This window comes from Fukomys damarensis, unplaced genomic scaffold (genome assembly GCF_012274545.1).
Source record: "Fukomys damarensis isolate Sample0158 unplaced genomic scaffold, DMR_v1.0_HiC HiC_scaffold_5, whole genome shotgun sequence".
NCBI lineage: Eukaryota > Metazoa > Chordata > Mammalia > Rodentia > Bathyergidae > Fukomys > Fukomys damarensis.
The window spans coordinates 63,036,720-63,058,462 of record NW_022900917.1 but is presented as its reverse complement, the minus strand read 5'-3'; the positions used below and the strand labels follow the sequence as shown (position 1 = coordinate 63,058,462).

Below are 21,743 nucleotides of genomic sequence, written 5' to 3'. Positions count from 1 at the left end.
CAGCGTGTGAGGGACCAGAGGAGCCGGTCGGGTCCACGCAGCCCGGCGGACTGCAGCTGTCCCCGGAGCTCCAGGCGCCAGTGGGCGGGGAAGTGGCATTGTGACTCGTCCAGGTCCCTCCCCGGGCACTGTGATGCTGCCGGGCAGCTGCTGGCCCAGCACTTCTGTCCCCGGTCCCCTCCGGCTCAGCGAGTCACAACAGCGCAGGCGGCGGTATTCGCAGCAGTCGGGGTGGGCAGGCTCACGAGCCAGGCGAGCGGAGAACGGCGGCCGCGATGGTGAGCCTTACCGGGCGGCCGGGAGCCGGGCACGGTGGGGACTGGGGCCCGACCCATCGCTTGAGGTTCGCAGAGCGCGAAGTCAGTCCAGGGTGTCAGTCCAGGTTCAGGAGGGCGCACCCTGGGGCGGGAGACGCCCGGTGCCAACCACTACCCTTAATCGTGTGGGGAAAGTGGGGTCCAAGAGCGCGTCGACCCTAAAAGGGAGCTAAGGGAGATACGAACCCACCGATGAAGGGAGGAAAGGTGTGGGAGCCCGGTGGAGGAGTGAGCTTCTGAGGAACCCCCAGATGGGCAGCCTGGGGACCAGAGTGGGAAGGTAGAGGGAGAACAGGGAATCCGGACAGGTGGTCTGGGCCGGGGCTGCTGGGGATGGGTGCAGTCAAGTCCCCAAACCCAGTCAATGGAACAAGGGATTTAGGGCCTCACAGCCCTCCCTCCCCTCCGTGTTAGGGTCATTCTCTGTTCGCGTCCGGGCTGTCGGCTAGGATTTTCTGCATCCACAACTCCAGCTGGGGCGCTGTGGGTGCAATCAGCTTCCCAGGCGCCGGCACCCATCCAATTCCCCACTTGGTGAGTGGTGAAAGCCGGAAGGCCTTTGACACTCGGATGTCTCCCTCCTGAAAGTCCAGGGGCCCCCAGCTTTCTTGTTGTGCACCCCACTCTGTGTCTGCCTATGCTGGAAGAGCCCCTCGAAGCCCGGTTGCTCCACCCCAGAACACCTCCTCCCGCGGCGCCCAGGCTGGCTAAAATTCACCTCCAGCCGCCTTCCCCAACGCCCGCCCGAAACCCAGGAAGCTCTCCCAGACTCTGGTGTTTGGGCAGTAGGGAGGAGGGAGGAACGTGTAGGGGTGGAGAGTGGGGGCGGGGTGAGAGTATCTGTGGACCAAGGTCAGATTCTCGCGGAGCTCCAGCTCCAAGAGTCGGTGAACTTGACCGGTGACCGAGCAGGCCCGGCGAGAACCTGCCCTCCTCCCGCCCCCTGGGCGTTTGTGAAAGTGCCCAGGGCTTTCTGGCTCCCTCCCTAGCGCTGCTGCTCAGGCGTTCCCTAGGTTCAACACCCTCGCTCTCTGTGGGCCTCCCCGACACACCTGGAAACTTGATGGTTTGGGAGTGTGAGGAGGAGTGGAGAGGGTTGGAAGGTGGGGGTGGGACAGACCCATTTCTGCCTGGCGCCCCGGTGTGGCGCAAAGGAAGATGTCCAGAGATGAGGGATTGTATTTCACAGGGCAAGACCCCGCTTAGACTGTATTATTTTTTATTTATAGAGAAAGAACTTCAAACATATACAAGAGCAAGTGGTATAATTATTATACACATCATCCAGTTTCAAGAATTGCCATCTTACAACCAATCTTGATTCATTAATTCCTCCTTCCCTTATTTTGAAGCAAATCCTAAACTACCTACTCTAAAATTTAATATTTATACTATCTGTCAGGCATGGTGCCACACATCTGTAATCCCAATTACTTAAGAGGAAGAGGCAAGAGGATTGAAAATTTGAGAGCACCAAGACAAGGAGGGAAGGGAGAGAGAGAGGAGTGGAAAGAGACATAAAAAGAATTAAGATGTGTTAAGTACAAGTACCAACTTCCCGTGATAAATGTAATCATTATATACTGCAAACATACAGTAATGAAAAAAGAACAAAGTTCAAGATGAGCCTGGGCAACTTAGGAAGATCCTGTTTCAAAACAAAAATATTGGGAATGTAACTCAGTGCTCCGTGGATTTAATCTCCAGGATGGCTCCCCTCAAATAAATCTATCTGTCTATCTATCTAATTTAGCTGTGGGTTAATAATTTATAATTACAGTCATAAATTATAATTTTCAAATACTTCCCTTTGCTTTTTTTTTTTTTTTTTGGTACTGGGTGTTGAACTTGGGTCCTTTAGCTTGCGAGGCAGGCAGAGATATGGAACCACTGAGCTAAATCCCCGGCCTGCCTTTGTATGTTTTAATTTTAATTCAAATGTCACAGTGGTTCTTAGAGTGGATCCTAAAGGAAGCTAACAGAGGTAGGAGGAGATATGTAAAATCAGCACTTTAACAAACTTTATTTTGTTTTTTTTTTTTTTTTTTTGGTACTGGGTGTTGAACTTGGGTCCTTTAGCTTGCGAGGCAGGCAGAGATATGGAACCACTGAGCTAAATCCCCGGCCTGCCTTTGTATGTTTTAATTTTAATTCAAATGTCACAGTGGTTCTTAGAGTGGATCCTAAAGGAAGCTAACAGAGGTAGGAGGAGATATGTAAAATCAGCACTTTAACAAACTTTAATGTGTGTTCAGTAGGCAAATTTCTGAAAATACCTGGTAAACCAAAAACTTAAACAGTAATACCTTATTCTAAACTTTGTGTGTGTGTGTGTGTGTGTGTGTGTGTGTGTGTGTACTAGGGATCAAACTGAGGATCTTGTGTGTGCTAGGCAAGCTGGGTGCCATTGAGCTAAATTGCCGACCGTCTTATTCTAAACATGTTTAAGAATTTTGAAATGTACTTAAGAATTTTGAAAACCCAATGGTGGAAATGAAATATCTTTATTTGGAACACTGGATTTTGTACAGTAGATTCTATTGAGGACATTTTCTTATGTGCCCAGCACTATTTAAATGGATAAACATTTCCCATTCATAGAACATCTTTTAATTCATTTTTTCCTCCTCTGGTGCTACTGATAGAACCCAGTGGCTCATAAATGCTAGGAAAGTGCTCTACCACTGAGCTATCTCCAGCCCATGACTGGTTCCTAAGAGGCTAGAAAGGTGCATAGGTAAACCTTGACCCCAAGAATCCCACCTTCCCTCCTGGAAAGACAAGACTTCCTCCAGGGGGTTGCACTTCAGGCAGCTGTCTGTGCCTCATGCTCCCCTTTCCCTGTAGGGGATGGGGAGGCCTCCTTGCAGGTAAGGGGAATCAGATTTGGCATTTCTGTAAACTTTCAGTATGAAATATGTCTCTAACCCCCATGCACATTGTAAATGCATTCCTCTGGTTACTGGGCAGCTGGGGATTTTCATGAGTGGGTTGCTTTCCCCCTCCCCAGTCACCCGCTACAACATATCACCAATATTCTTCAGCATTTCCAGACTGGAGCCTGAAGTTACACAGCTTATGAGACAGCTCTTAACTTAAAACCACTTATTCCAAACCCTCTGTTCATAAAGATCTGATCAGCAGGCTAATTCTCTAACCTAGCATCCCGTCTGCTTCCCTGTGTCCTTCTAGGAAGCAACTCTCCTGGGAAGTATAGCACCTTTTTTGGGAAGTAGTGTGGAGAATCCAGGCCAGGTCAATGATATTGGGTGCAGAGGGAGTTTCTATGGTCTATATAGGATGGGGGAGCATCTACAACACAGCTCCTTAACACCATTCCTTTTGTGCTAGGGAGCACAAAATCTCTGATGGAGATTGGCATCAAATAGCAACACAAATTCTGTCTACCAGCAAAAATGGGTGGTTAGAGGGCAGCGGTGTTGGGGGGTGGGGTAGGCACTGTCCTGTCCTCTGTGGTCCTTTACCATCTGCCCCTTGTGGGCAGGTGTGACTGTGCCTTGCTAATCTGATGTAAGGGTCCTGTGTGGGGTACCCAGAGGGCTGCAGGCCATGCTTCTTTCTCATCAACAAGAGCAGATTTTCCCAGGGGTCCATGGATCCTTCTTCTGTGTACAGGAGCTTTGATTAACAGGGCACTGACTCTGGGCAAAGCTTCTGGGTAATCGAGAAGCAACTGGTGATGTTTGATAGGAAGTTTCCAAGCTTAGGTCAAGCCTGTGCAGTGCTGGAGGGTGGGGTGTGAGTATTCCTGCCAGGTCCCTTCCCAGGGTGCTCTTGATCGACCTTGAGAAAAGGTGAAAAGTTAAAAATAATTTTTGAGGAGGAAATAGCTGGTGCGTAGAAGGCCAGTGAAAGGCGGTAGGTGGAAGGATGTGGCATTCTCAGTTGGAGGAAGAGGATCAACTCGCTCCTTCTCCTGTGGGCCACCAAGGGACCCATAACAGTCTCTGTATCCTTTGTAGTTGGCATTTCCCAAGTCAGAGTCTCCCTTTTAGCATTTCTCCCAGATAATGAGCTGTGGAAGGCAACGGGAAAATGCAGTGAGCAAAGCATGGGTCATTTCAAAGCTCCTGCTCTTGTCCCCAGATTCAGCTAAAGCTCAAGAGCTTTTTGACACCACAGGGCCAGGTTTATTTACAAAACACCTCTGTGATTCCTAAAGCAAATGCAAGTCAGCCCTATGCTATCCTAGTTGCAGTGCCCCTTTTCCCAGCCACTTTCAAGCACAGACGTTAATTTAGGTCGACTCTTTGTTCTCATTGCTTCTGCCTTGCTCTCTATTCTTTGCTCTGAGTTATTCCAAATACACTGTAATTTGAAGGGTTCTGAGCAGTGATAATTTAGTCTTTCATGAATCACATTTGTTCTTACTTTAATTTTCTCTCCAGAACATTGTGGGTCTACTTTTTTACTTGCCATCCCTGACCCAAGTCCTAAAATATATGTGATCTATTATTCCAGCCTGACAACTAGAAATAATTTGGTATAATAATGGGCTTCCTGAGAGCAACCAGGTGGCATTTGAACACACAGGTGGTCAGGGACCTGGACTGGTCTCAGGTTTTCACATGGCACACACTGTTGGCCTGTGTCTGTTCCTTTCCTAAATAATCTTTCAGTTTTGCTGTCTCATGAAACTTTGAAATGATTTTTAAAGCCTCAAAGCCTTCTACTGAGGATAGTGATTAGTTTACTTTAGCCCTCTGAGAATAAAGCAAAGGGAAAGGACATTAAAATGGAAAGAAATATTTTACGTAGGGTTGACATAGGGAGTTCTTCCTGTGGAATTCTAAAAGCCCTGCAAAGTTCCACAGCTTTCTCTTTTGGATATTCTGCAACACATCTGCTCTCTTCTCTGTGGGGGTTGGCCACAGGGTGCACAGATGTTCCATCTGCTCTGCCCTCCGTGGGCCCAACCTTCAGACAAATGGCAGTTGTGGCACCTGCCCTAAAGTGTCCTGCCTCTGGTTCTCACAGCTCCTCATCCCACCTACAATGCCCCCCAGGTTATCCTGGCATGTCTGAATTCTTCGGGGGCCCTATGAATATTCTTCTTTGAAAAAAGCCAGGCCAGCAATTGCCTTTTCCACTTTTGAGCTCACTTACAATTGGTCTGTGAATCTCTTAGGCACTGGCTGCTCTCCTTGTGGAAAGGGCTGTGAGCCTGGATGAGGGCTTCATTCTGACTGTTCTCATGCTTACTGAGCCCCAGCTGCGGGCTGGATCCTGAGGATTCAGCTGCTCTCTCCGCAGGAGATTCCAACTGCAATATGGTGTGAGGAGCACAATGATAGTAAGGAAGGGGCTTCTAGGAGCACGGAGCAGGGGCCCTATGCTGGCCTGCAGTTGTCCAGACTTCCTGCCTGTAGAGAGTGAAATTTAACTTGATCCCTGAGGGATAAACAGGGGTTAGCCCTCTCCCTTTAGATGCCTTCTTTCATGTAGTACCACAGAAAACATCTGTTGTAGGAATGAAGAACAGATGACTTTTGCAGGTGTCTCAGAACTAGGTGAGTTGAGGGGGCTGCCATACTTTTCTGGAGAAGGATTCCTTAAGTCTTTCCATTTCCCGGTCTTTACTCCTTGGATTGTTGCACAGAGACTCCAGCAGTACACAGGGGGCTCCTCACTTCGTAGGGACCCAAGAGAACAGGAGTCTCGAGGGCATCTCTGTAAGCCCAGTTTTAAAATAGAACTGTGTATGTGCATGAGAGAGAAATAGCTTGGGAGAGAAAGCAAGCACTCTGGTTGGCTAGAGAGGGGAACTTGAAATATGAGTTTGGCGCAAACATAACTTCAATATCCTCTGCTGGGTCAGTTTACTCCCCACCCCCCAACTGGTTCTGAGAAATAAGACGCCTGGTTCTACCAGAGAAGGATGACCCATTTTGAAAGAGGTTACCCTGATCGGTTCTGTTTCTCTCTGCACTGGAACTGATTATGAGCTTGGTCTTGATGTCCACTCAGGCTTGATGTAGATGTGGGCAAACCCCAGGGCCCTGAAGCTTCAGAGTGCGAGCGAGGCAGGAGGTCACAGGGTATAAGGAAAGAACTCAGGCTGGGACTGAAGCCCTGAGTCGTGGTCCGTGGTCTTTTGCTGCAGAGCTGTAAACTCTTGAATTTGTCCCTTTACTTCTTTGAGCCTCAGGTATTTTCATTTGTAAAACAATGAAGAAGGTTGCATATTAATTGATCTGTGAGACCAGTCCAGCACTGATATCCTAAATATTCTGAGCTAATGCATCCCAATTATGATAGATGAGTGAACTTTCTTGAGCCTGAGGATTGGCCTCCCAGTGCCACTGGGTCTGCTCTGTGATGATCGTGCAGACCTTGCATGCAGGAAGATCAGACAGCAGCTGGAGAAGGCTGCCCATGCCTGAACCAGAGGGGCTCCATGGAAGAGCTTTGGGCTGCTCCTAGTTCCCTGTGTGCTCGTCAGCTTTTTCTTATTGGAACAAATACCTGAGATAATCCTACTAATGAAGTGAAAAAATTTATTTTGCCTCCCAGTTTTGGCGATTCCAGCCCCTATTCAGCTGACCCTGTTGCTTGGGCCTGGGATTCACCACAGTGAGGTGAGGAAGCTCATCATGGCGGAGCACGCACTGGTGCACAACCATTTGCCTCACGGCCAGAGAGCAGGAGAGAGAAGAGAGACTGGGGTCCCACAGCCCTCTCCGCCCACCAGACCCTAGAGGTCCCTTCCAACAGTGCCACCTTTAAAAGGACCACACCTTTAGCATGTGGGCCTCTGGGGAACATTCCAGATGTGAGCTACGGCACCCTCCCAGGAGCAGGTGCAAAAGCCCAGTGGGGGGCTGAGGATGTGGGGACCTCAGGGCTCCGTCAAGCTTTGTGTGATTCGGGATTTCTCATGTAACTTTGAAATCATTCACAAATTAAGCCCCTTAGTAAATGTTATTTGAAAAGATGGCAACATGAAATCGGACAGAGGTGCTTAAGCCTTCAGGACATGGTAGTTACAGTAAATGGAGTCCCGACTTTTTATCTCTTTATTTTGCCTTTCTTTCTTTCTTTTCTTTTCCTTCCTTCCTTCCTTCCTTCCTTCCTTCCTTCCTTCCTTCCTTCCTTCCTTCCTTCCTTCCTTCCTTCCTTCTTTCTCCCCCCTCCCCAGCTGACCTTGAACTTCTGGTAATCCTCCTGCCTTAGCCTCCCAAGTGCTGGGATTACAAGTGTGTATCACAGTGCTTGGCTGTTTTGCTTTTTCTATTACAACTTTCACGTCTTTAGGCAAGCAGATATAATGCCCCACACCTAGCTGTAATCAGAAATTTTTGCCATATTTAGGCACCTGCTGTGCTTGTTATTTTAAAACATGTTAGGAGATGTAGCTTAATGGTCGAACCCTTGCCTGCATGTGCAAAGCCCTGGATTCCATCCCTATCACTGCAAAAAAAAAATTAAAAAAAATAAAATAAAATAAAAAAATAAATAAAGTAAAAGTGTCATATTTTAAATTCCTAAATAGATGCAACTCTAAAAACCAAGGGCATTTTCATATTTTATCATGCTTAACAAAATTAATCAATTTCTCTATGTGGCCCTCAAATTTTTCGATTTGTTCAAAACCCAAATTCATTATGTATCTTGTTTCTTTTCATGTGGGACAGTCCTTCCCATTACTTTTCTTCTTCATGAGTTAAAAAAATTGTACCAGTTGCCCTGTAGACTGTCCTGCTTGGTCTGTTGTGTTTTTTCATGCCGCATAATGTGGACCCCTCTGTGCTTTCTGTGAAACGGAGGCAAAATCTGAAGTGTCCAGTAGATTCAGGCTTCATGGGTGGCACTCTGTGTGTCACACTGCACCACACATCAAGAGGGCTTTAGTCTGATTATGTCACTCTTTGTGGTGTTAAGTTTCTCCTCCTCTTCCTTCTGTTCTTTCTCCACTCCCTCCTCTCCTCTCCCCTTCATCCTTCTCCTGGTGCTGGGCATGGGACCCAGGCCATCACTAGGGAAGGGATGCATAACTGGGCTACATCCCGAGCTGCTGCTCCTCCTCCTCCTCCCTTCCCCTCTTCTTTTGCATTACTGGGGATTCAACTCAGGGCCTTTGCACAGAGCTATATCTTTAGCCTTATTAAATTTTTGAGACAGGGTCTTGTTAAGCTGCCCAGGCTGGGCATGAATGTGTGATCCTCCTGCCTCTGCCTCCCAGAGTGTTGGGATTACAGTCATTGTTTCTTTTTAATGCTCACTTTTGGTAGTGGAAGCCTCTTCTGGTCAGCTTTTACATTATAGGGCACTAAGCAATGTTGTAGATTTATCTTGTACGCTCCTTGTACCAGACCTTGAAACCTCTCTTTCTCCGAAGAGGATGGAGTGGGACAGTTACTGAGAGACCATCCTTTTCTCTTGATTAGTATGGTTACTTTTGGCTTTTGGGAACATCTACAAAACTATCGGTCACTTCTGAGTATTAAATTTTGTATCTCCAAATACGCTTGTGAATTAGTTTAACAGGAAAGACAGTTCTTTCTTAAATGTATATGTGGGGGTTGGATTTTGAAGACTTGATTGTGAAGATGAGTGTTTTTTCATATGAGATTGAAGGCAGAATAAAAAAGGCTAAAAAACATTGCTATCATGTGTTGTGGTTTCAATCCCTGAGATCCTTTACTTTTCTGCTTATGATCTTTGATCTTTCTGAAGCAGCCCTGAATCTTCCCTGGAAAGACCCAGAGTGTCCCAGGAGGGAGGTCAGCTGGGGACCAGCAGCATCCTAGATGGGGTGAGAGGACGATGAGGGGACCTGAGGCTCAGAAAACGCAGAGTGAGGGCCACAGAAGACATTGTCACTTAGGAGGAGGACATATGGGATCCAGCTTCTTCCACCGAGGTCCCCCCAGTTTTAGATATCTCCCTGGGAAGCCGCAGCTGCTTGCTGGCTGGGAGATGTGGTCTCAGCGGATGACATGCTGTTTGTGGGTGGTTGCTGGATGTAGAACATGCTTTTCTTAGTTCCGAATTGAATCCTCAGATGGAAGTAGAAAACAGGGCTCCGCAGTAACACAGGAAGAGCAAGGGATGGGACCCTGAGATCTCTGGCTTCCTACACGTGCTTGTAGCGGGTGGAGAAAAGAGCTACAAGGTGGCATCATAATGACAATGGTGATGGTAAGGACAACAGTGACAACAGTCACGGCCAATTGATTGTTCTCAGGTGAGGGGAGGTTGAGTAACTCGTCAAGTTTACACAGCACAGGAAGTGAACGGAGAAAGTAGGTCGGAACCCTGGGGTGTGGGCCGCCTTGAGTGTGAAGCCTTTCCCTGACTCCAGGGAGCTTAGCAGGTGGAGAGAAAGGGCTCAGCTGGAAAAGTGAACTGGTTTGCAATCGGTCCTGACATGGCTGATTCTTGGGGATGTTGCTCAGGGCGCCTGCCCCGCCCCCTGTGTCCCAGGAACCTGAATTTGGACTTGGGCTCTGTATATTCATGCCCAGCCCTGCTGTCTGGAGTCTGTGCTCCTGGCTCAGGTTACCCAGAGCTGCAAAATGCCAAGTCAGGTCATGGGTAAGAATAGAAACCCACAGACCTGGCACATGCTTCCCTGCTGGGCTCTGGAGGCACAGGCACCTTATGTGGGCTGCTGCTTCCCTACAGCTGAGGTGCAGGGTGAGTCCATCTTCCCAGCAAAACTTCATGGTAGGTGTCTATTCACACACACACACACACACACACACACACACACACACACACACACAGTATTCATGCTTGGACCAGTCAGGTAACATCACTTCACATCAGAGTAACACAGAGATAAGGACACTCTAAAGGTTAATTTTATTTGTAATCATAACACTAATGACACCTGTGGTAGCTGCCTTCAAAGCATATTTCTCCTACGAATGTTCATGTGCTCTGGGATGTTCTGAGACCACGTGTGTGTGTGTGTGTGTGTGTGTGTGATGTCTCAGAAAGTCAAGGAGTGGGCATGAATGAGAATTTCATCCCTGTGTGTCCCTGTAGTGGATTTAGGGATAGTTTATGATGTCATCTTTGACTCTTCCTTTGTTCTTCTTTAGTATAAGGGTCTAACAGTGCAGAAGGAACCCCGTGTTAGTCTCTGCAGCTGCCCTTTCTTTTCTTTTCCTGGTCCAGTGGTTAACCCTGAAAAGCAACCTTTAGAGCCAACCACAGAACGACTGTGTAATTTGGAGCCCAGTCTTGGACCATTTGCAGGGTGCCTGAACCCCTGAAACCTCATCTGCCCCTGGCGGAGTTGGCAGGGCTGGAGGGGTGGGTATCTTGTAGGGTGAATGCAGGAATAGTCGTGTCCTTCCTTCCATGTGGGCCTTCTTCATGTTGGGGCCAAGGCCTCTGACCTTGACTCTGCCCTCTTCCCACAGCGGGAATGCATTTCAGTGCACGTGGGTCAAGCTGGAGTTCAGATTGGCAATGCCTGCTGGGAGCTTTTCTGCCTGGAGCACGGCATCCAGGCGGACGGCACCTTTGGTGCTCAGGCCAGCAAGGTCAACGATGATGACTCCTTTACCACATTCTTCAGCGAGACAGGCAATGGGAAGCATGTGCCCCGAGCTGTTATGGTGGACCTGGAACCTTCGGTCGTAGGTGAGTAGAGTATGGGCCGATATTCACTCCTCAGAGAACAACAGGAGACTGCAGATGCTTTGGCCCACAGAAGCTAAAGGAGGTGACCTTGTGTAACGTTGGTGTCAGTTCCTTCTGGTCAGCTGCACTTATTTTCTTGGTACAAAGGATTAACCCTGGAAAGCAAACACAGTTGTGGGGAAATCCTGTAATCAAGGATCTCTGCTAATCTAAGCAGCAAATAGGCCTGTGTAAGATAGACTGAAACTGCCAAGATTGTTTTAAATATGAAGGATTTAAAAACCCATATAACAGAAATTACAAGAAGCCCTGATACAGTATATTTCACAAAGTATATGTTTCTGATTCTATAATAATGGAGTCTGTCCTCGTGGATCTGGTGTAACCTCAAAGCAGCTTACCCAGGAAATGGTGTAATAGCAGGCGAGTTTGCAGCCAGTGGTGCTGTAGTTAGCTCCACAAGGAACCTCACTTGGAGCAAGGAAAACATAGAGGAATTCTGACTTGTCTCAGGGCAGGTTTCCTGATGTTCAGCCCCTTCCTTTCCCATCCTCCTTCCACTCACCCTGGCTCTGACCTCTAAGTCAGCTTCAAGGCTCATTGAGCAAGGGATGGACAAGTTCCACGTTCCATGGAGGGTTGTGAGCAAAGGCCCATGATGCTTGGACACCAGTTTGCAGGGACAACTGATGACTGGTACTCCACCTCTCGGTTGCTTTATACAAATGCAAAAAATGCAAGTAACTGTCCCAAGCCACTGCACACATGGATGGCTTCCCTGGAGGAGAGTAAAGAATCATGAAAGAGGTGACCAGTTGGGGTTTAATGCTTCTTGGTCTACTCAGGGGGTCTGTGCAGACTCCCGGAAGTGAGCAGATCCCCCCACCCCACCAAAAGCCTTTCTAAGTCTTGTGCTCCTCTATCACTGGAGCACAGCTTTGCTTAAAGTAATTCTAAAATAGGTCTAGCGGTTGGGGGTTGAGTTCAGTAATAGAGCATGTGCAAGGCCTTGGGTTCTGTCCCCAGCACCACACACACATACACTTGTGCATGCGTGTATTTGTGTGTATCTAATGCCTGACACTAACTGCTGCCTTCAGATGAAGGTGAGGGATGAGACAATTCCTAGGAAGACCTGGGATCTGGGTAGATCACCCTTTATCTTTTTCCATGTCCTTAGATCACTTGAATGCAAATGAAATTGGGTTAAATTATTGGTATCAAGGTAACCTTACATATGAAAGAAAATAGAGGAGCCTTGAGTGGTCAAGGTGGAAGGAGGAGAGGTAATTAAATGAGAGATTTGCACTGAGCCACATCCCTGGCCCTTTTTATTTTGAGATAGGGTCTTGCTGAGTTGCCTAGGCTGGGCTCCAACTGGGAATCCTCCACCTCAGTCTCCCACAGAGTGCTGGGATTACAGATTTGTGCAAGCATGTCTGGCTAACCTAAGGCTTTTAAAATTTTGACAGGAATCAAACTTGGGCCCTTGTGCTTGTGAGGCTAAATCCCAAAACCTAGTTTGACTTTTTTTTTTTTTTAATTTTTTTTTAGTCTCTTAACATTTTAAGCCGCAGAGCATCTGGCTTTTCAGTGCCTGTAGGCTCTGGCTTGGTTAGTGCCTATGTTACTCAAGAATTCTCTTAACTTTTTGCAGATTTATTCTAGGGTTGTCTGTGTCACTTGGATGGCATTGGATAGGCATGGCCAAACAGAAGTTTATCATGTGGTAGTCTAGTGGGGAGCAAGGTACCTCCCCAGAAACCAGGTGTTACTATCTAATGGCCTCCTCTCTTGTTAGATGAGGTTCGAGCAGGAACCTACCGCCAGCTCTTCCACCCAGAGCAACTGATCACAGGAAAGGAGGATGCTGCTAACAACTATGCCCGGGGTCACTACACAGTGGGCAAGGAGAGCATTGATCTGGTGCTGGACCGCATACGGAAGCTGGTAAGTGTCAATAAGGGCAGGGGAATGGCAAGCCAGGCTAGCAAGCAGGCTTGAGCTTGTGCCTTTCTCACCAGCCTAAGAATCACATGACCTGTGGCTATAGAGAAGAGATCCTAAGGTTTGGGAATTTCTGGTTGTTTTGTTTTTTTGGGGGGGAGCTAAAGATTAAACCAATCTCTAACCCTCAGACTCTTTTTTTGGGGGGGTACCAGGGATTGAACTCAGGACCTTGTGCTTATAAGAAGTGGCAGTTAATGGCAAGCCAGGCTAGCAAGCAGGCTTGAGCTTGTGCCTTTCTCACCAGCCTAAGAATCACATGACCTGTGGCTATAGAGAAGAGATCCTAAGGTTTGGGAATTTCTGGTTGTTTTGTTTTTTTGGGGGGGGGCTAAAGATTAAACCAATCTCTAACCCTCAGACTCTTTTTTGGGGGGGGGGTACCAGGGATTGAACTCTGGACCTTGTGCTTGTAAGGCAAGTGGCAGTACCACTGAGCTAAATCCCCAGCCCCTCAGACTCTGTTTTATAAGAAGCATTCAAGGAAAGTGCCCCTTCCTTTGCCTGGCACCATGGACTTTCCAAAGATGGAAGCCTAAGTACTAATACTTATTGATATTCTATGCAGTCTCAAGGGAGATCCCAGGTATAAGGAAGGCTGTGGTCTTTGCTTCTTAGAAGCATGCATAACAAATCTCTTAACTTAGACAAGGAGAGGAAAAGATATTGCTGATACATTTGAGCCCTCACAAATGCCACTACAAATGTCAAATGTGTACATTCTTTCATTTAATCCTGGACTAAATAAAGAAATACTGCGGTTCAGTAACTTAAATTGGGTCACACAGCTATAGAGTAGCAAGGTTAGGATTTGAATCAGGTTGGTTTGACTAAAAACTCAGAGCTGTAGATGAAGTCACTTTGTCTTTACCTGTATAAAGAAGTGGGCTCGATCAAAAGTTCTTTACCTGGGAGCTCAGGACACCACAATTTTTCATATGTTCCCTTTGTCTATTTAGAGTGGGGTCATAGAGGTCATTAGTCTCCAAGCCATCTGTGTTGCCCCAATAGTTCAGAACCGTGGGATTAGATGATGATAGATCATCATACCCAATGAAAAATGTTGTAATTCTATGCATCTCTTGCTACTGATAGGAGCCAACAGTTATTACACATAAGCTCTTTTCTCAGAACATTATTCAGCATCATTTAATAACTACAATAATCTTTTAAGGTGAGGAAGTTTTATTTTCCTCGCTTAACCAGGCAGGAAAAAAAGTTCAGAGAGGCGCAATAATTTGCTCAAGTTTTTATAACTGGGAAACTCAGAATGGGTTGGTTTGCTTGATTTGGCCATTCCACAATGTACACAAAAAAATCACTGTATCCCACTGTACCCTATCAATATGCACTGCTATAATTTGTCATTGTTGAATTAGGTTCTTTCTTTTTGGTACTGGGGATCGAACTTGGGTCCTTGTGCTTGTGAGTCAGGCTCCGGAACCACTGAGCTAAATCCCCAGCCCTGTCATTGTTGAATTAAAAAAAAAAACAAAACCCAACTCTCAGGTTCCCTGACTCTGTTTACATTTCTAAAATTGGTACCCAGAGCCGCCCTTCAAGGTGAGGAAGATGGGTAGGTGAGCAGTTCTCACAAAATCATGACAAGGACAGGGATACTGGGCAAGGGTGGGACTCCCAAAGGGCAAAGTGACAGACCACTGTGGCTTGGAAGCTCCTGGTTTTACTAAGCTCCTGGGCCCAAAGCTTCCCATACCTTGGCCTTCTGTAGTTGACCATCCCATATTTTAGGTTCCCAAGATTAAAACTCTTCCTTTCTTGTTCTCCTTTCCTCCTGGGATGTTTGAGTTCACTCACATAAAACTGTTGAGGGATGGGGTAGGGCAGACTGAGTGGGTTGCCTGGTTATGTCCCATTGGGGGCTTCTCAGAGACTTGTCTTAGGATTTCTTCCCACTTCCTGCTCTTCCCAGACAGACGCTTGCTCGGGCTTGCAGGGCTTCCTGATCTTCCACAGTTTCGGCGGTGGCACTGGCTCAGGCTTCACATCTCTGCTGATGGAGCGTCTCTCCCTTGACTATGGCAAGAAGTCCAAGCTGGAGTTTGCCATCTACCCAGCACCCCAGGTCTCCACCGCAGTGGTTGAGCCCTACAACTCCATCCTGACCACGCACACCACCCTGGAGCACTCGGACTGTGCCTTCATGGTGGACAACGAGGCCATCTATGACATCTGCCGCCGGAACCTGGACATTGAGCGCCCCACCTACACCAACCTCAACCGCCTCATCAGCCAGATCGTGTCCTCCATCACCGCCTCACTCCGCTTTGACGGGGCCCTCAACGTGGACCTCACCGAGTTCCAGACCAACCTGGTGCCCTACCCCCGCATCCACTTTCCACTGGTCACCTATGCGCCTATCATCTCTGCTGAGAAGGCCTACCACGAGCAGCTGTCGGTGGCTGAGATCACCAGTTCCTGCTTTGAGCCCAATAGCCAGATGGTGAAGTGTGACCCAAGACACGGCAAATACATGGCCTGCTGTATGCTGTACCGGGGGGACGTGGTGCCCAAAGATGTGAATGTCGCTATTGCTGCCATCAAGACCAAGAGGACGATCCAATTTGTTGACTGGTGTCCTACAGGCTTCAAGGTGAGAGCCAACGAGGATAGACAGTTGCACATGCAGAGGGAATCTGGGTGTGGGTGCAGGCCTGCAGTTCCAGTACTCTGGGAGGCTGAAGAAGACGGATCATGAGTTCAGCCAGCCTGGGCAACTTGGCAGCTTGGTGAAACCCTGTCTCAGAAATACAAGAATAAAGAAGGGCTGGAGATGTAGCTCAGTGAGATGGGCCTAGGGTCAATCACCCATACTAGAGAGAAAGAGAGAGAATGAAATTGGGGTGAGGGATAGAAACCACGGGTGTCATTAACTTCATTCAGCTGTGGTCAAGACACAAATCCCATTGAAGTTTTGTCTGTTTAGGCCATTTTAGAAAATGAATGAGTCTGGTACTATTTCAAATTGGTAAACCATCTCTGAATTTTTTAAAACATTGTTTTACTGAGGGACCTGAATCACAATGCTTACAGGGTGGTTCTTTATATGAGTCAATTCAATTTGCCTAAAGTTAGTTTCAGTGGATATTTTATACTTCTAGGTGCATTTTAATTTTAAAGTTAACAAAAGATGTATTCTCCTAATTTATTTTGAAAAATTAACTATGTTTAAATCAGCTTGGGGTTAACAATAAGATAATTTTTGTCGCAATTATAATTGTAAATCACTTGGGTCACGAAGCCCTGACATTTTCCATTCCCATTAACTGGGATACAACCGTTCTGAGGAGAAAGGAATGTCACTTCCTTCTCCCTGCTCAATCCCTAGCTACTACATACAGCAACTTTCTCTCCTAGACCACGCCGATTTTTGCATGACAGTTCTGGTAATTCTTATAAAAACAGTCAGGGACTTCCCAAAACATGAAGTTTCTTTTCCCCTTCCGAAAGAGAAATTTTAAAAAACTAGTAGGAGCCAGGCATGGTGGCTCCTGCCTGTAATCCCAGCACTTGGGAGGCTGAGGCAGGAGGATTGCCATGAGTTGGAGGCCATCCTGGACTATGTAGTTCAAGGCTAGCCTGAGCTACACAGTGTAACCCTGCCTCAAAAAACCAAAACAAAGCAAAATGCTAGTAGGAACATAAATGAGAAAAAAGGAATGGTTGACAAGAAGGGGACTCTCTCTCACTCTCCTTTATTGTAAGCTGCCCAGAATAATGTGGTATTATACTCTCTACTTGCATTTCAGAAAAGCACACACCAGGGGAATGCAGGTTACACACCTTATTCTGCCTTTTCTCCCCAGGGAAGTTGGTCTTCAGTTGACTCAGATTAAGGGGCAGAAGCATTCAGAAAAGAGAAGCACTGGCTCTACACACAAGCCTGATGCCGGTCAGGCCATGTCTAGCAAAATATGCAGTGTGGTGGACTTTCTACTCATTGCGTTTTCCCTTCTGGCTTCTGGCCCTCTGCCCATGTCAGTCTCATCTCCACCACCGAGAAACCCCTTGCTTCTGAGAGGAGCGACGCCTGTCCAAGGCCTGTGCTGCGCAGCCTGCAGCCACGCCCACTCCCTCAGCAGGAAACAAGTGTTGAGACGTTGAGTTTAAGCAGCTAGGGATGCAGTGGTAGTTTAGGACAGCGCCATAGTTCTCAGAGTCCCATCAGTGGTGAGTTTGTGGCCTCAAACTGCTTTCAGTTTCCTACAGTTCCTGGGGTTGGCTTTTGTTCGGGATATCTATGTGGGGAGGAGAGTGATTTCTAGGACAAAGGCCCACTGACCTGCTACCGGGATTGGAAAGCTGGCTTGTTAAGGCAAGACCTTTAACTGTCCTTGACTTGGGCTCTTGCTTTTCTTCCGAGAAGCCCTGTTTTCCAGAGAGAGACACAAGACCTGGTAAACCCTAACACCATCCCCAAGGATCTTTTGGATCTTTTTATGGATCTGTGACCTTTTAAACAGCTTTTCACCCATGGGAGAGAAATTTCCCTGAGTTTATTTGCAGTGTAACTAAGAGGAACAATCTGGGAAAGAAAAAATTTTGTAATAACTTCAGTGCTAGACCTTGATTTATCTCTAAATGAGACGGTATTCCCATCTTAGAGATAAACACATACTGGAAGCCTCTCATGTGCTAATTCCACTTTCATAGGTGTTCTTGGTACTTTCTACTAACATAACTCCCTGTTACCAGCTCTGTTCTCCTTTTCCTCTCCAGCATTTAGAGTCCCCAGCCTTTGTCTTTGAATTTGTCTGTACCCAATCCTAGTCACTTTCTTTTTTCTCCAGCACTGCCCTGCCCTCCGTGTACACTTTTCCAGTCTCCTGATTCCTTCTTTTCATACCCTACTTTGCTGTCCCACTCCCACATCGATGGCCGTGACTTGCTGCCACACCTTTGTCACCAAGACATGCTGGCCTGGTGTGGTGGCGCATGCCTATAATGCCAGCACTCAGGAGCTGAGTCAGGAGGATTTTAGCAAGTTTGAGACCAGCCTGGGCTACATATTGAGTCCAACGTCAGCCTGAACTACATAGCAAGACCCTGTCTAAACAGAAAAACAAACAAACAAATACCAAAAAACAAGACATGCTGTCTTGATTATCCTGTGGCTGACTTGCATATGCTTCTGTTGCTGTTCTTTTTTCCTTGTTCCCAGGTGGGCATCAATTACCAGCCACCCACCGTGGTGCCAGGAGGGGATCTGGCCAAAGTCCAGAGGGCGGTCTGCATGCTGAGCAACACCACTGCGATTGCAGAGGCCTGGGCCCGCCTCGACCATAAGTTTGATCTCATGTATGCCAAGCGGGCCTTTGTGCACTGGTATGTCGGAGAGGGAATGGAAGAAGGAGAATTTTCTGAGGCCAGAGAGGACCTGGCTGCCCTGGAGAAGGATTATGAAGAAGTGGGGACTGATTCATTCGAAGAAGAAAATGAGGGGTCGGAATTTTAAATATACACATTCCCCTTGATGGTGTGTCTATATTTATGCTGCTCACATAAAGCACGTTGAACTAGGCAAGGGTAACAAGATTAGATTTTGTGAGACTCTGCCTCAAAATAAATAAATAAATAAAAAAGGTTGAGGATGCACCTCAGAGCAAAGGGTTCAATCCCCAGTATCGAGAGAGAGAGAGAGAGAGAGAGAGAGATGAGAGAGAGAGAGAGAGAGAGAGAGAGAGAGAGAGAGAGAGAGAGGGAGAGAGAGGAGAGAGTAGTGCAGGCCATTTTCCCAACCTCAGCCTGATTTCTGTCTCATGTAGGAGAAGGTACCTGACTGCAGTACCCACAGGTGACATGAGTGGCCAAAAATGGATGCTGAACTCTATCAGATCCTCTTTGTCACTTTGTCACTAAAGAAAATGAAGGTCACTGTCTCCGGGTGAGGGAGACATCAAGTTACACGTGAGAAGGCCTAATCAGGAATTTTAATTCTCATGGCCTTCAGGCTGGGGAATGACCCAGGCACAACCTGGGTGTCGAGAGGATTCCAGTGAGGGAGGGAACAGAAGTCACAACGGTGGATCTATGGCAAGGCCCAGGCGTGGCCTGCACTCACCACACTTTCTTTCACTCCTCAAATACTTGAGTACAGGCCTCTCCTCTTCTCCACTGGACACACATCCAAGACACCCACTACAGAGGCTTGAAACCATGGAGAGTACCAAAGTGTAAAACTGTTTTCCTCTGTACATACATACCTATGATAAGGTTTAACTTTTAAATTAAGTACAGAAGAGATGAACAACAATAACTGTTAATGAAACAGGAAAATTACAATGCAATACCATCATAAAAGTTATGCTGGGGATGTAGCTCATTGGTAGAACATGTGCTTAGCATGTGTGACAGGCCTGGGTTTGTTCCCAGAACCACCCACCCCCACACACACACGCATGCACACACACACACAGAGTTATGTGATTGTGATCTGTCTCTCAAAAATCTCTTATATACTGCACTCATACATCTCATATACTGTGGGTTTGGTTCCTTACATGGGAAACCAAACCCTCAAATGGTAATCAACAGACAGGAGGGGCAAATTCACATCCAGTCCCAGGCACTGTCCTAGGAGCTAGAGCTCTAGCGACAGGATGGATGCATTTCCTACCTTCATGACTTCATTGTTCAGTGAGCGAGGTCCTGTCAGATGGGGCTAGGTGACCTGAAGTAAGACCGCCAATGGGAGAAAATGTCTGGGGAGCATCTCTGTGGGTTGGGTGGTCATAGAAGACCTCACGGGGATCCAGATGACAGCAGGAGTCAGAGGCTGGGACAGTCAAGTGTGAAAACAAATGTCCAGGAACAAGTTTGGAGTTCTAAACAAAAAGGAGGTCACAGTGTCTTGGGGGAAGCTGGGAGGGGAAGAGGTGGAAAGATGGGACCGGAGACCCAGCAGGTGCTAGCACACACCTACTTTAGAGAGCATGCTAAGTTTAGATTTTTTTCTAAGTGAAACACAGGTAATCAGAAAGTTTTAAATAGGGCATTAGCATAGTGGCTATGCTGTGGTGGGTGTCTTATCTTTATAAGCAATACATACCTTATCTAACCTGACAGTCTCAGACATCCTGCTCACTTGGCCCAGGGAGAAACAGACTCACAGAGCTGCTGAGCAGGTTAAGAAGGCATCAGGGAGCAGAGCTTCCAAGGTCTGTCCCTTTGTCTACCCTTACCATCCCTTCCAGGTTCCAAATGCTGCCTTGTAAAACAAGGAGTGGAGAGAAAGAAATCTTTATCTTTTATTTGTTTGTTTGTTTTGGTACCGGGGATCAAACTCGGGTCCTTGTTCTTGAGAGGCAGGTGGTGGAGCCACTGAGCTAAATCCCTGGCCTAGTCTTTAGGTTTTACAAAGGAGAAGTTGAGGAGATGGTTCTCTTCTCTGAAGTCTGTGGCTCAGACAGGATTTTGGGAACAGTCAAAATGCTGCTCTTTGGAAGCTGCTGCTGAGCTACCTGGAGGTGCTAAGTGCTAACTTTCCTGAAATGTTTCACTCCTTTTTCTTTGGAGCCTCCAAGAGTAAAGCTGGAATCTAATTTCCAGGAAAGGAAGACTAGGCAAGAAGCGATGCCAGTCTCTCCTGGAGGACTGTTTCCAGAGAGCCCATATTCTTGCCTTTCTCTGTGGGAATCACAGTGTTTAAAAAAGAGGCGTCCAGCCAGGCATGGTGGCGCACGCTTGTAATCCCAGCACTCGGGAGGCTGAGGCAGGAGGATCACTGTGAGTTCAAGACCAGCCTGGGCTACGTAGTGAAAGTGTGTGTGTGGGGTCCAGATCCATTGTCTATTGGGAGCATTCTTCAAAGCGGTCAACCTTCCAGCAATTTCCCCAGCGGTCTGTCTGTCCAGGGGTCTGCGTTAGAAAATGAGCGTCAGCAGCTGTCAGCTGCCAACATAGCTAGGGCTGTTTTCTCTCTGGACAGAGGTGAGACACCTGCTCATGGATTCAGATAAGCCTCCAGGGGCTTCTTGGGTGTGACTTCAATCTTCTTAGGGAGATTTAACACATCCCCTGGCCACGGCCTGGGATGGAGGCAGGACGCATGTGATATGTTTCTTTCCTCTAGAATTAAGGAAATGGTGTTAAAATAAACATGATATCAAAGACACAAAAGTGATGTTTAAGAGGCATGTGTAAAGGTAGATGAGGTGCAGTACTACTATCCAGAATATATAAAGAATTTGAAGAAATCAGACCCCTGAAATCTAAAGACCCAATCCCAAAATGGGCATCTGCAATGAACAGATACTTTTCAGCTGAAGAAAGTAGATGAAGTAGCTGAAGAAACAGCAATTAAATATATGAAAAAATGTTCAACAATCATTCGAGAGATGCAAATTAAAATGACGCTGAGAATCCATCTCACTCCAGAAAGAATGGCTGCTGTCATTACATCAACCAGTCACAAATGCTGGAAGGTCTGTGGGGAAAAAGGAACCCTGCTCCACTGCTGGTGGGAGTGCAGGCTGGTGCAACCACTGTGGAAATCAGTGTGGAGATACCTCAGAAACTAAAACTACAGGTTCCATTTGACCCAGCTCTTCCCCTTCTTGGCATCTTCCTGAAAGAATGAAAAGCATCCTACCACAGTGATATATGCACAGCCATGTTTGTAGTGGCACAGTTTGCAATAGCTAAATCTTGGAAACAACCCAAACGCCCATCAACCAATGAATAAAGAAGATGTGGGTTTTTAAAAAATACAAGAGAGCACTACTCTGCCATAAAGAAGGATAAGCATGAGACATTTCCTAGCTATTGATGCATCTTGAGACA

General features: G+C 47.1%; 1 protein-coding gene across 1 annotated transcript; it reads left to right on the top strand.

The window, feature by feature from the left end:
• The first annotated feature begins 4 nt into the window (after positions 1 to 4).
• On the top strand, positions 5 to 18,638 carry Tuba8 (tubulin alpha 8). The gene is made up of 5 exons (XM_010630358.3): positions 5 to 278; positions 10,712 to 10,934; positions 12,736 to 12,884; positions 14,875 to 15,555; positions 18,124 to 18,638. The coding sequence occupies exons 1-5, from the start codon at positions 276 to 278 to the stop codon at positions 18,415 to 18,417; spliced, it is 1,350 nt and encodes a 449-aa protein (XP_010628660.1). The 5' UTR covers positions 5 to 275; the 3' UTR covers positions 18,418 to 18,638.
• The last annotated feature ends 3,105 nt before the right edge of the window (positions 18,639 to 21,743 follow it).

Coding starts and splice junctions, on each gene's coding strand:
- Tuba8 (XM_010630358.3), top strand. Junction 10,935..12,735: donor CCTGGAACCTTCGGTCGTAG/GTGAGTAGAGTA, acceptor CTCTCTTGTTAG/ATGAGGTTCGAGCAGGAACC. Junction 15,556..18,123: donor GGTGTCCTACAGGCTTCAAG/GTGAGAGCCAAC, acceptor CCTTGTTCCCAG/GTGGGCATCAATTACCAGCC.